Source organism: Acipenser ruthenus, chromosome 9 (assembly GCF_902713425.1).
Source record: "Acipenser ruthenus chromosome 9, fAciRut3.2 maternal haplotype, whole genome shotgun sequence".
Lineage (NCBI taxonomy): Eukaryota > Metazoa > Chordata > Actinopteri > Acipenseriformes > Acipenseridae > Acipenser > Acipenser ruthenus.
This window is the reverse complement of record NC_081197.1, coordinates 24,868,484-24,883,320: the sequence shown is the minus strand read 5'-3', so window position 1 is coordinate 24,883,320 and position 14,837 is coordinate 24,868,484. Positions and strand designations below refer to the sequence as shown.

Below are 14,837 nucleotides of genomic sequence, written 5' to 3'. Positions count from 1 at the left end.
GGACAGAAGGGAAAATGAATGGAGCAAAGTACAGAGAAGTCCTTGAGGAAAACCTGCTGCCCTCTGCAAGAAAGCTGAAACTGGGACGCAAGCAAGACAACGACCCAAAGCACACAGCCAGCGCTACACTGGAGTGGCTAAGGAACAAAAAGGAAAATGTCCTTGAGTGGCCCAACCTGAGCCCGACCTAAATCCAATCAAATTTGTGACATGACTTGAAGATTGCTGTCCATCAACACTCCAAGGAACTTGAGAGCTTGAACAGTTTTGTAAAGAAGAATGGTCAAATATTGCCAAATCTAGGTGTGCAAAGTTGGTACAGACCCTATCCCAACAGACTCAAGGTGCTTCCACCAAGTATTAACTCAGGGGAGTGGAGACTTACCCAATTATGATCTTTCAGTTTTGTATTTAATATATAATATCTCAATAAAACAAAATTTACTCCCCTTAACAGTGTGGAGTATGGTGTGTAGATAAGTGGAACAAAATCCTCATTTAAATGCATGAAACTGAGGCACCGACAACAAAATGTGAAAAGTTCAATAGGCACTGTGTCTATAAATGGTGCTTCTGATTTTCTGCGTTACCAACTTTTTACACTTCAAAAATCCAATTGATATTTGTTAAGCCATTTGTGCCTCTCAAATCACTCGGAGAAACTCATCAATAGTAAAATTTAATTTACGAATCTAGTATCCTCCACAATTGAAATTGGTTGCATGTCAGTTGCGATGGGCTCAATAATCAACGTTATGTTTTCAGGCCAAGTTTTCTCAGTTTTCCTGCACTACTAGCATACGCTTGCATTGTTGTTTGTCTGGGCACCACCACCTCCGCGCTCGATCTAGCAGCAGTAATAGAAGCAGACATATGTACAGGACAAATATGAAAATAAAATAACACTGCACCCGTACTGCCACTTTAAGAGCACAGCCTACATTTCACTTGGTCTCTTAAGTGAAATATGCCTAGACCAAAGCTTCACTTATTTCGAGCTCCCAAAGATGACACTGCTAGTCACGTGAGCAAAAGCATGCTGGACATTGGGAGGTGAATATCCAGTGACAATCATGGGGTTTCAATGCAAGTTTTTTTTTTTTTTTTTTTTTTTTTTAAAAAACACATTTACACAAGAAAAGTGTCTCGTGTAAAATGCTTTTCTGGGTTTCCATTCGCTCAATTTATTTTACTCGAGTAAACCGGGCTTTTCACCTCGACGTCACCCAAATGAATGGGAAAGGTGGATCTAAGCTGCTGTAATAAAGCAAAATCCCGCATGCCTGGCTGGTTAATGTGTTTTACTACTCTTGCCCAAATTGTTTTTCAAATGTCATTACTAGCGAATACTGTTTCAACTAACGTATCTTACGACTCATTAATTAAATAAAACTGACCAACAGGTATTGCAGATCACCTGGCTTAGAAACCCTACCTGTCCAGACAGACTGCTGACAGCTGCCGAGGAAACATTCAACACCACGCTTGGGCAAATACGGGTAGTGGGCACTTAAAAGGGAGGTGGTGGATACCGATGAAACGGACTTAAGTGCAGCATTAGTTTGTTCCCAAAATTGCCACTGCCTGCTGTGACAGACGGGGAAGGTTACCAGTGTTGCCAAGTCTCATGAGAAAAAAAAAAAAAAGCGACACTGCCTTTCAAAACAAGCGACCCATGTTAGAGTATGGGTGTTTATGCAAGTTCCAACCAGCGACTCTCAAAAACAAGCCCAATTCTGCTTATTATAAGCAGACTTGGCAACTTTGAAATTCACCTCAGTCGCCAGTTTCAGTTTGACAGGAGCGATCTGAGGAGGCTCGTCGGTCAGATTCTCTCCTTTCTTTTAAGTTGTGATGGATTTACTGTTGTCAAATATTAATGATGCAAACAAATAACACAATCAATACATTTATTTACAATTTTAAAATTGTCAGTTCTGAGAGAGCATCAACAACTATTGGATCAAAAAAAAACAAAACACGGGAATTCATTCAGTTGGACATTTAAGCAGCAAGGGTATTCTCAAACAGCTGCATTAATACTATAACACAGGCATAACGCAGTTCATGGTAAGTGGTTTTATACAGAACTATAAACCCACAAAAGATATACAACATGACAGACCACACAGCAAAAAACAATAAAAACAAAACGCCTGCATTATCATTAAGGTGAACTACACCACTGCCCATCAGCCACTACAGTCTGAAGACCGCGGATTCAAATTCAGGCTATGTCAGACGACCGTGACCGGGTGTTCCTAGGGGGCAGTGCACAATTGGCCGAGTGCCGCCCGGGTATGGAGGGCTTCGGCAGGCCAATCCACGGTTCAAGGCGCACCAGCGACTCCTGTGGCTGATAAGACGCCTGTGGGTCTGCTGTGGAGCCATTCAGATCTGTGTTGTCCTCCGGCACTATAGATCTGATGGCTTTGCTGTGGATCTGCATTGTGAAAAAAGACGGCTAGGCAGAGACACGTTTCAGAGGACGCGTGTGTCAGCCGTCATTCCGAGTTGTAGGGGGGGTGCAGCGGTGAACCGGGATTAATAAAATTGGCAATTCCAAATTGTGGAGAACACTGGAGTAAAAATCATTGGTGACCACCACACACACACCAGAGCTCAAATACATATAGCAAAACCTTTGAGAAAACATATTTCTAAACACCAAGACGTATGTTACTGGATTTATGTCTACAGTCCATGTGGCAATGCACAAGTATGCTTCTCTTTTGTCACAAAAAGATTTCTTCACTTACCTGAAGTTTTAAACTAAATAACTTGTTTAAACTACTTTGTGAATAAGTAGGCTTTCCTGCTGCAGTCGCTTGTCTCGGCTAATAAATTTACACATTGAAACTTTGTGTCCTTGAGTTTCCTGTATCAAAATACAGTAACCAGTTCACAATAAATTAAAATAAAAGCATACAAAAATGTGTTACTGTAGCTTTTAGGCAGCATTATAATAATCATAATGATATGTCACTGACAGCGAAGACGAATACAAGTTATTCTGCTTAACCTGTGTATCTTTACCTAACTTCTTCAGCTCTTTGCAGTACTATTTATTCTTGACTATCTGGCAAGTTGTAATACGTTTATTTTAGCTATGATAATCCACCTGCATACAAAGCTATTTTTGTTTTTAAAAGGTGAAGCTAGGTGACAAAGCCGAGTAGTATTGAGAATTGGCTTGTACAGGATGTTGAATAAAATTAAAAAGTTGTTACTTCAATTTGTTCATAGAAACACTAACATAGCATCAACCATTGTATACCATAATTATGATATTTGTGGTTAACAGAACTACCGTAATGTACCTAAACTGCAAAACCAGTATACAGTCTCACCCTTCCTGTCAAGAGGACAGAACAGTACATTAGTTCAATATATAGGCAAAAGTATGGATTGCACTCTAAAGGAGTGTCAAATATTGTTCTCTTAAAGTCTTGAGAGCAATATGTAATGTTTTGTAATAAGAAACATTTACAATCAATGGTGCAGGATCATGCAAACAAATTCTGGATTAAAAACTTACAGCGTAAGCCATCAGCAGACTGGGCAGTGTTTTGAGGGTTACGGTAAATGTTCAAGAGGGCAATGGTCTGAAATACAAAACAACATTTTTTGTAAAAAAAAACAAAAAACAAACACTTTTCCCAGCTAACCTTTTCTTTCTTTAAGCATACGATCCTCAGAGCTGCATGCCAAGCGCTGAAACAAAACATGTTAATCCCCACTTTTGTCCTGACAATGATGAAGCTGCTGTATATGAACAGGGATCATGACAATTCACAAATTATTGTACTGACCAAACAATTAACCACACATTCAAAACTGTCCAAACAATGAAGTCAGGCATATTCACCCTTTAATTGCACATGCAAATTAAAAGCGATACTCCAGAATCTAGCAGAAGACACATTATACAAGTCCAATAATAGTGTTTTATTGAGAGATCACCATCACAAAAGGATACATAAAAACACATCACTGTCTACTCACAGTGGCACTTACCTGTTCTGTCTTAGCATTTTGTGAAAGTGGATTTGCATCAGCTCTGCTAGCTGGGCTTAAAAATGCTTTTCACACTCCTTTTGCAAACCAAAGAATTTTTTTTTTTTTTTTTTTTTTTTTAAAGATACATTTAAATGCACAAGCATACAAAATGATAAAATCACCCATCAACAGAATTAATTCTGGTTTTAAGTAAATCTAGCCACACTACTGGAGGCAAGTTATCCCTGAAGATAATCTTTACAGGGATAACTTTAAATATATACTAGTTTGTACAATATAGGATAGTTTGTCAGGACTTGTCTTTCAAAAACAAAGAACACCTTTAAAACACATGGGCATGAATACGAAATTGAAAGAATTACAGAAGTATATAAAAAAAAAAAGAAATTATGCTGCATCTTAGGATAAGAGTTGTGTTTTTTGTTTTTAAAAATCAGAAATAGCTCTTGAACAATTACTAATTTGAGGAATAAGGGTGACAAAATGGATATTGTATCTTGGTGAGAAGAAAACCAATAGATTATGCAATTAGAAAGGTAGCTTGCTTAGAAATGCATGTTTAAAATAAGTGATTAACAGGGAGTAACCACGTGTCAATTTTTTTTTCAATTTAAGTTCAAATTTGACAGTAAAATCGGGAGAATCCACACTTCGGGGAGGGCGGTGCGGGATGTGTACTATAATCTTGTTTTGCCCTACTAGCAGCACTGATGCAATCCCACTTTGCCCTGCTTCCACCTTCTTTATGCAAACGGCTCAAAACATTTTTATTCATTTCACACCTCATTAATGCAGTGGTTTATTTGCATGGTAGTTTCTATACTGTCATTTATCAATTCTGTGACATGTATAGAATACATTTTAATTCAAGCTGTGTAATTTGTCCCAGTACCAGCCAAAACAATTGTGTTGCATGTTCAGTTTTGCCAGTCAGAGACTGGGTGACAATGTGTTAGGCTGATGTAACTGTGCTTAGGAAAAGGGATGAATGTTACCAAGCCTTATGCAGCTGTATTTTCTTTATGCAGTAACAATACGGTACAATCTTGGCCAAACCAAACATGCAACACAATTGTTTTGGTTGGCACTGGGACAAATTACACAGCTTGAATTAAAATGTATTCTATACATGTCACAGAATTGATAAATGACAGTATAGAAACTACCATGCAAATGAAGCCACTGCATTAATGAATTGAAATAAAAAATAAATAAATAAAAAAATGTATTGGTACATTCACCCCTTTTCCCCCAAGCACGGTCACATCAGCCTAACACATTATCACCCAGTCTGACCAGCTGGGCGAGTTTCGTCTTTGCACAGGTAGGGGTAGGGTCCGCTGCCAGCCAAAACTTGATCCCAAATTTGACAGGTTTGTTTGTCCAGCGACACCGTGCTTTTAAATTTAAATTAGCAAAACAGATTGGAAAAAAAAAGCTGGGCGGAACAGTAAACAAAGCAAGACAAGTTTCCACCATCTGCGCAAAACGTAGTACTCCGTGAAAGCAATCACCGGTGTCCTGGTGCTGTATTTACAATGTACTGGACATGGCAGCCATCAATTCTTTCTTTTGTACAATGAATGCACCGGAGAAAATATCAGTAGGAGAGATCTCTTATGATGCTAGCCATGGAGCTTTGGCAGAAACATTTCAATCAGAAAACTGCAAAGCAGCAGGGAAACGCAGCTCAACCTGGATACAGTGCGCAGCCATCAAGTGACACACGCAACAGAAAACAATGCCAGGTAACTAAATGCAGTAAAAATAAAACTTCTGATATCTGTGCCCAGTGTGAAAGAGCAGTATGTGGTAAATGCACACGACAAGTTGATCTGTGTGGATTGTGCTAATATGGGGGATGCTTTGAAGCATGTTTCCCTGAACGTGCATTCCCGTTACACAATGGGAAACAAGTTACTTTGTTATTTTTTATAAATTATTTTGATTTTACAATTGTGTATGTAGGCCTACATATATCCAGTTAACATGGTTACACTTATTTTGAAATGTTTATTTTATAGTTTTTTTCTTTTTTTGAAGTTGTGCTATGCAGTAGGCTAATGTGAAAAAAAAAGCCTTTTGTTATTTTTGTAAATAATGACTTCGTTTTTTCAATTTCGTATGTACATATAGCAGTTTACATCTGTTTACACAGTATCTTTTGAAATGTTTATTTTATTATAGTTTTTCATTTTTTTGTCATGCATTATATGTGCTAAATTTGAAAAAAGCCTTTTATGTTTATTTTTTCATTTAAATAGTGTTTCTGCTATGCAAATGTTAGATATGATGTTCATAAATAAAACTTTCCAGTTTGTGTTTCATTTTCATACCGAAGCTGTTTAAAATGTACCCGTCAAAATGACTAGTGCTGGCGGTTCTAGGTAGTAGCAAATCAGGCTGTCGGCACATAGAAAGCGTGTTTTCACCACTTGTTTAAAACTTGTTTAGTGGAATCACTATAATCTTTACGAAGTAGAACATACAGTATGCACTGTGCTTAAATACCTGCACAAGAGAATTTGAATTGTGAATGTTCTTTTATGCAGATCTAGACAATGTCTGACTGCCTAATAAACCTTGCTGATTTAAAATGTAAATCTTCATATCTGCAACACGTCCGCCTTGCTGTTCCGTTTAACTCAGATACTGTAATAAAATCATTTATTTACACGTTCAATATTTGGATTGTGTTATATATGTAGGTGTGTGCAAATTTATTAACACAACCACCTGCCTCTGAATTTGATTTGTTGTACAATGTATAGCACCTTTTTCATTTGCAAATGGAGATTTCAAAGCCAGACCAGTTCATTAGTGTGGTGTAATTAGACATTCTGCTGTAATATTTTGTTTTTCAAATTGATGGAAACTATTTTCTCAGCAAGTTTTGTAGCAGAAATTGAACTACTCCAATTTAACATTAAGATTTAGTTTAAAACTTTAACCCTTTGCGGTCCTATGTCGGACTAGGTTCGACATTACAATTATTCCTTTCCGGTCCAAAAAGACGTCAAGCACAGGTCTCTAGTCGTTTTTTCTCTCCGGAAAAAGCAGAGAACCTTTCAATGGCCGAATTAAACCAATAGGAGCCGAAAAAAAGGGGCGGATCTGAGCAATACACATAGACCCTGCACCAGAGATAACAGGGACATAAACAAACAAGATAGCTGCTTCCGCATCCAGCGATCAAAGAAAACCACAGACATTTGCAGAGCTTTTTGGAGATGTTATAGTAATAACATAATGACTTGGATCGCATTATTGAGTTTGGTGATAAAACGAGTGATAAGGAGATGATTTATCAGTATGCAGAGTACTACGAAGAGGTATGTGAAATACAGCAAACAAGGGGTGGGGCAGGGCTGGAGATGCAGTACTGAGTCTTTATGCAGTGTCTTTTAAACCTGTTTTACTGTGAAAAAAAACTTTTAAAACGGGTATAAAATAAACTGCGCATGTGAAAATTAATTGGACCCGACGGGCCTGAGAGGCGCTGAATAAATGGACCACTAAGGGTTAAAGTTATTTGTTAAATGACTTGACCACAGTTTATTTCTTTAAAAAGCCATTTAAAAAGGATTACAAAAAAATGACATACCGGGGTACGACGATAACCGTGGTATATCCTTTGATGGTTACCATACCGTCAATTTTATACCGTGACATCCAAGGAGGTGTATCGCTGGCTTATTTTGAAGACCCTGCATACTAAATGTAATTATTAAACAGGACACAAAGTCTACAGGACCAACTAAGGACAGCACTGCCTATCAAAAGGGTGATCTTTTCTTTCTGCTGCCCCCCAAAAACAAATACAATCAAAAACATACCTCTCAGAAATCACCTAAGCAGATAACCTAACTAAATATAATATTAAATCCAATATTTGGAACATGACACTTACTGTGAATATAGCCCTGTGGTGCTGTAATATAAACATTTAGTATTTTCTTACTGCTCTTGACATTCTAATTTAAGAGATGGTCTATGTTCTAATTTAACATGTTTTTAAAATTCCTTGAAGTTTAATGAACAAGGTCCATAATGTACAGTACTGCAAATAGAGATAGATGCCTAGTTAATTTATTTTCTTTAACAAGCATTTCACATGCGCCAGATTACCAGGTGTTATTAGGAATGTTAATAGTTGAGATTAACCATGTATGTTACATTTATTCAAGGTCTTTATACCATCATAAATGAGAAAACATGCTCAGGTTTCAGGGCAACATACTGCATATCCAATTATACTCGAGTATAATTGGATACACCCAAGCTGGTAGACTATAGATACAGGTGTTTATTATTAAATTAAATGTTTAAGAAATTGAAGATTCAACAAGCAAAAATGTCCACAGGCATTATTGCTCTCCAGAATACAAAACTTACCTGGCTGAAAGTTGGCTTATTGTGCAACCTAGAACATCTGTCTCCATGACGACATGCCCCGATTTTAAAGTAGAATGAACAATTTACTCTGTTAAGAAAAAAAAAAATGACAAAGGCAATAACAATTAATCATTTCCAATCAAAATAGAGACGTGAGGTTTCTGTGGCCCAAGTAGTGCCCCTGCTAGGATGTAACATAACTGCATTAGTATTATCATGCCAGGAGAAGTACCAAGTATTGGCATCATAAGCCATGAGCAGCTGTTGTACAGTAATCTAGTTATGTGTCCCACCTTCAGGTTCTTAACTTACTTTATTACTTTGCATTTCTGGTAGATATAAACTAAAAGCAAAAACAGCAGTTTGTCAGTCCTGTTAACAAAACACTAAGAATACTTGAAGTAAATAAAAGTTAATAGAACTGTGTTTGAGATGCCAGACTTCCTTACTGTGGAACATGAGATGTAAAATCAAGACGCAAGTTGAAATCCTAGCACTCACCATGAATGATAAATATAGGGCTGTATGAAGCTTCCCCAAGCTATTGGATAGTGACTTGCAACCAACATGGGGCCAGTTTGGCATTGCAAATTCCTGAAGCAGTTTAGATATACCTGGTATCAATATATGGCATTTACAAGCTCAGCTGTGAAAGATTATTAACACTAGAAGCCCCGCGGCGGTCATTTTGGCATTTTTTGGTTTTAAAATGTAATTTTCTCCAATCGTGTAACACATATGGGGCTGTGCGTTCATGTACCTTTCTGTCCGTATGTATTAAATATTCTCACAAAGCATGAAACACAGGAGTGCATAAATAAAGGAGATATACTACATTATACCTAAAAGCCCCGGCCGGGAGCAGTAACATTGACGGCCACACAGAAAACAATTGTATTTTCATTATACAGAATGGTATTCTACTTTATTATTTTTATTTACCAGTCTGCAATGTGTTTAACTGTAATTCGATTAGTCTCACTTTCTGCCTGAGTGAATGACTATTGTTTTTCAATCAGCTTTTTGAAAGGCTGGCGCCTGCTAGCCAGCTGCGCTGCTTTGGTCAGTAAATTAGCATCGGGACTAGTGAAAATAAATACCAGAGACAGTGGAGTTTTACAATGCAACAAAATATGAAATTGATGTTTGGATCAGACGGCACGGAAGTATTCCGTGAAAGCTGGCTCCCGACGGTGACCTGTTCAGATGTTTTACAATGTATTGGGTACTTTAGAAAGAATGCACGGAGCAGAGTTTACCAAGGAGAGAATATTTTACAGTTAGCACAGGAACTTCACAAGAAGCATTTGGAACAGAGAGAAACTGCCAAGCGTGTACCCACAGCTGAAGCTGGCAACCCCGCTGAGAGCCGCAAGAGATGCCAATGCCAGGTTGGCAAGTGCAATAAAAAAAACTTTGAACAGCTGTGCCCTGTGCAGAAAGGCAGCGTGGAGAAGCGCATTCTTACTCACGGTAAAGGAATATCATTTTGTTGAAACACAAGAAAAAAAAAAAAAACTTAACTTCTTGTGCTGTGCGCTTCTGTAAAATGTTTTCTTCTAAGTTTGTGTTGTTCAGTTGCTTTTGCATATCTGATAATAAACCGATTGCTGCTGAAAAGTTAAATGTATTGCTATCGTTTCAGTTTTATAAATATGTATGTTGTAAACTGATGTCTGTTCAGATGTTTACTTACATTTTCTTGTTTTGTAAAATAAATGTTCATATATGTGTGTGTGTATATATTTTATATTAAAAAAAAAAAAAAAAAAAAAAAAAAAGAAGTGTGGTTCAGGTTACCCGACCGACCCTATTTTTCACACCCTACACTAAATATTTTTTTGCCGGCATGGGGCTACATTTTTCGCTATCAATCTGAAAAACTTTGAAAAATGCGGCCACATAAGAAAAAAAGAATTAGAACCAGTGTCAGACTCAGGGATGAAATGCCATTTTCACACTCCATCTTCATTATTATTTATCTTGAATAGTAGCCTATTTTATTTCTCATCAATACTTGTACTGCATGTGCTCTCTGGCTAGTAGCCTACTGAAATTGACGTGGCAACTTTTTAAATAGCGATTGCATTTAGTTTTTTAAAATAATGTTATCACATAACATGTTAATTTAGTTATGACACTTCTAAAATAAAATATATAAAAATTAGTACAACAGCTGACCTTGTTTCTTTTCCCTTCCAAAACTGGACACTATCCCACAACTTAATGAAAAACAGTACACAACAGTTAGGATTGAATAGTCAGATTGTTTTCCAAATGGTTTCATGCGGGTACATCCGGCATTAACATTTTAGAAAATCCAGTATTGCACCGAATATAGCCTTGCAGCCAAATAATATTTCACAAGAACAGGCAAGGATAGCCCTCCTAGTTTAGAGAGGGAGAGTCTCCTTTTTATTCTGGTCTGGGAACCTTCCATAAATCTACACAACAGAGATGTCATTTATTATTTCTAATAAATTATACTGATTATTGGTAACCTAAAAAACCTAGTTCTAATCTTCACAAAATATAATTCTTTACATGCAAATAAACATTTTCAAGCAGGTAGGTAATTTATTTGCAAGTTCCCTGAAATTGATTAAAAATGATCTCTGAATCCATGGTCCAAGCATGCTTGTCCAAACTAGCCATCATATCCACTGAATTTGCATTGGCCAACTCTCTGAACTATGACCATGGCATCTATGAATTTGCATCACTGATTGCGGGGCGCTGGATTTATATTTCGCACAGGGCGTCATCAGTGATCGGTAGGCTCTGCTTAAGCACAAGGTGTTGACAACAAAGTCACCAGTTTAAATCCCCAACGAATGTATATTTCCACACATTGGGGTATGCACACTTGACTACATCGCCCTCCCCTTTCTCTCTCACACACACGCTGTATATGGAGGCATTTCTCCGTTCCAATCATGTTTTATTTTGCAGTGGAGTTACAAGTATAATTGCACACAGAACATACGGGAAAAATAAACAACTTTACTCCAGGTTGTTTTACAAAGAGAAAATACCGAATGTTACATCTAAATGCTCTTGGCTTAAACACACTCATAAAACAAATAACTGGGAAGAAAAGTGTTTAAAAAAAGCAAAACCTCAAAGCTATATTGCTGGGACTTTGAAAAACCTAAAATTATTTCTCATTATCTATATATCTATATAGATAATATCTCTCTCTCTCTCTCTATATATATTATATATATATATATATATATATATATATATATATATATATATATATATATATATATATACACACACACACACACACACACACACAAAGAAGCCACACTTATTTTTCGAATCGGTAATTCATTTTACCGTCATCGGCGCCAGTTCTGCTCTGGGGTGGGTAAATCGGGTAAAACCCGATAATCAGAGGGCCTACCACTCAAATCACACATGAATGGTATTTGGGGAATTCAATAGACACTTAATTATCGAAACAATCTAAAAAAGGACACTGGTAAATCCATATTCATACTCATTGCAACCTTAACTATCCAAAATGCCTTGCAAAATGGAAAATGCGTCTAGCTACAAGGGATGCAGTTTTAAAACTACGATATACACTGATCACACATTTATTTACTTTTAACTGTAGTCTGTGATGTGCTTCTAGTAAAGGCAAAAGCTAACCAAAACAGCTTTTTGCATTTTCAATATCCAGTGTGTCTAATGACAATGTAAATGTTCCAATCGTGTTTAAATAAAATACCAAGTATTGCTGTGAAAGCCAAAAAGTAACGTTCCAACTACAAAATAACGGGTTCGGTATTGCAGATGTCTGCAATGTAGCCTGAGAAAATAAACAACGGGTTAACACATTACTACTGTTCACTTCATAGTACTACTCTCGACTTCCTGTTTACAGGAATTTACCATGAAATATCGAATTTAAAAGATGCCGGTTGACAAATACACATTTTATTTTGTATAAACCAGACAAAATAAATTAGAAATGTGTTTTATGTTTTTGTTTAGATAAAATAGATTCTTCGTTTGCGTAACAAACACAGTGCAATTAAACAATGGGGCATGTGTGGCCTGCGAGTTCAGGCTGGAGCAATCGACAAGGTTCAAATCAACTCGAAGCAATACATACATAATTTAAAACAATTGAGGCCAAAAGGTAAGAAGTTTAAATCAATACAAAGGATAATTCTAGTTTTGATTTACACGAAAATGTATACACGCTAGCGCGTTAAAACTTAGGGCGCACATGTTCTCACATTTCCCGAGACCCCTAGTTTGGCCCTGCAGCTCATCATACACAATCCCCCTCGCCCCCAATGTAAAACATACTTTTAAATGTCTATTTCTATACGTTATTACAATTGATCAATACGGCTTATTTGAGACATCTGATTGAAGCAAATTACAAAAAAACAACTCACTTGTCTTTTTCTGTACCGAAAATGGACGCCAAGTACTCCGCCATCTTCGACTGTGGTTACGCTTTTCACGTCACAAATTATACACTGCCGCGCATCTGCGCGTGTGATTCTAAAGTAAGTAGAACTGTGGAGACGTCACGCATCAGGGAGGAGTGCCAGAGAAAAGGGAGGAGCAGAGATCTTCCAAACGCGCTCATTTAACTGAATTTTTTGGTGGATATTTTATGCCAAAATGAGAAATAAATAAATAAATATGGAAATAAATGAATAAATACATAAATGTAGAAACAAATAAATGCATCTCTATATATTTATTTAGTTCGACGTGTATTTATGTATGTATTTATTTATTCATTTATTTATTTATTCGACTTTACCCAATTGCGTTACATTTCATTTTGGCCGTTGTTTTGAAATGTACATTTCCCCCTCCCCTTTTCTTTTCCGGGTTTGCTTTTTACATTTCCCTGCTGGGAAGACACTAGTATGAGAGTTGCAAAAAGTAATAATATAATGCAAACTCATCTATTAACAAAAAAAACTAATCGACAACAAAACAGCATAACATAAATTGAAATTCAATTTACTTAAGGACAAAAAACAGCATACCTTAAATTGAAATTCAATTGATCCTAGGTGTGGAAGTTCTTTATTTGAGCTGTGTACAAAAAACAGCTTCCCTTAAACTGAAATTCAATTTATTCTATGGTGCACAAGATCTTTAAATAAGCTCCACAGTTTATTTAAGTACGTTTTATACGAACTGTGCAAGCACAAAGTGTCAATCATTCCCCTCAGCCTCGCCCACTTCCATCGAGGAAATCAGGGCTTGCTCTTGCTAGCTGCCGAAACGTTCAGCCAATCACAGCTAACTTTGCAACCCAAAACTGACACTCAATAGAGGAGTTTTGGATGGGGGCTCCAAGCTCAGAAAGACCGGGCTGAAGTTAGTTACTTATTCCCGGTTTGCGTGATGAAGTTAGTTAGTTATTCCCGATTCGAAGCTGAAGTTAGTTACTTATTTGCACAGTTATTTATTGAATATTAACTCACAACATAAAGTAGACTGCAGAGTGGCACAAGCAGGCATTCACAGGCTATGTCGTCAAATATACACACACACCCATCTTTTCCTGCATATTATTATTAGCGCACATTGTGAGGGCTTTGCCACCTCAAGCTGGGTGTGATGTTGAAGGTTAAGCAATTGTCTTGCGAATAGAGTATGGTGCATAGTGGCATGTACAGTACTATTAAGTACTATTTAGTATGAAAATTAGAACATTTATTGTGAATTGTAAGAAAAAAGGCCTTGTTTGATAGCAGATATTTAATTAAAACGTTGCATGTTGTTTTGAACGAAGCAACAAATACAGTATGTGAAATATACTCATTTATAATAAACATTTAAAGGTACAAAATCTTATAACTTATGCAAATATGTCTTGTGATCTTCTCTAAATGTAATTTTACATGACGCAGCAACACACGTTATCAAGCAGCAGCTTGGTACGTGCGATGCACCACATTTCTGGAAATTAAAGTTCTCTAATGTTACTATAAAGTGTGTTTTTTAACGTCAGAACTCACACCCGTATGTAAATTACATTACACGTTGCAGCTTTTATTTTGTGATTTTTTTTCAATTATCTGGAACTTCCTTAGGCCATCATATTAAATCCAATTACTCTTTCTTCGTATCATGGAGATAAAGTGGTTTCCACTGTTGACTGTTGCTCCAAAAAGTGTTTACCTAAAATAAAACACATTGTTTGTGTGTGTGTGTGAAGTACATTAAAATATATATTTTTGTTGTAAACTAATCCACATTAATAGAGAGTAGAATAAATGAAACAAACATTTGTACACAGATTAAAAAGAAAATTAGTGAAAAAAATCATAAATGAAAATTCAGATAGCACAATCTATTTATAAATCAATGTTTCAAGGATCTTAGATGTCAGTATTTTTTAATTTAATTTTGTTTCATAGTATTACTGT

General features: G+C 36.6%; 1 protein-coding gene across 1 annotated transcript in view; it reads right to left on the bottom strand.

The window, feature by feature from the left end:
• The window catches only part of u2af1 (U2 small nuclear RNA auxiliary factor 1), a 33,061-nt gene extending 20,089 nt beyond the window's left edge, over positions 1 to 12,972 (bottom strand). The window contains exons 1-3 of the mRNA XM_034010127.3: positions 12,837 to 12,972; positions 8,416 to 8,503; positions 3,539 to 3,605 (exon numbers count right to left, since the gene is read on the bottom strand). Of these exons, the coding sequence (XP_033866018.1) occupies positions 3,539 to 3,605; positions 8,416 to 8,503; positions 12,837 to 12,880 (199 nt within the window). The 5' untranslated portion in view covers positions 12,881 to 12,972. The remainder of the gene's footprint in view (positions 1 to 3,538; positions 3,606 to 8,415; positions 8,504 to 12,836) is intronic.
• Between the last annotated feature and the right edge of the window lie 1,865 nt (positions 12,973 to 14,837).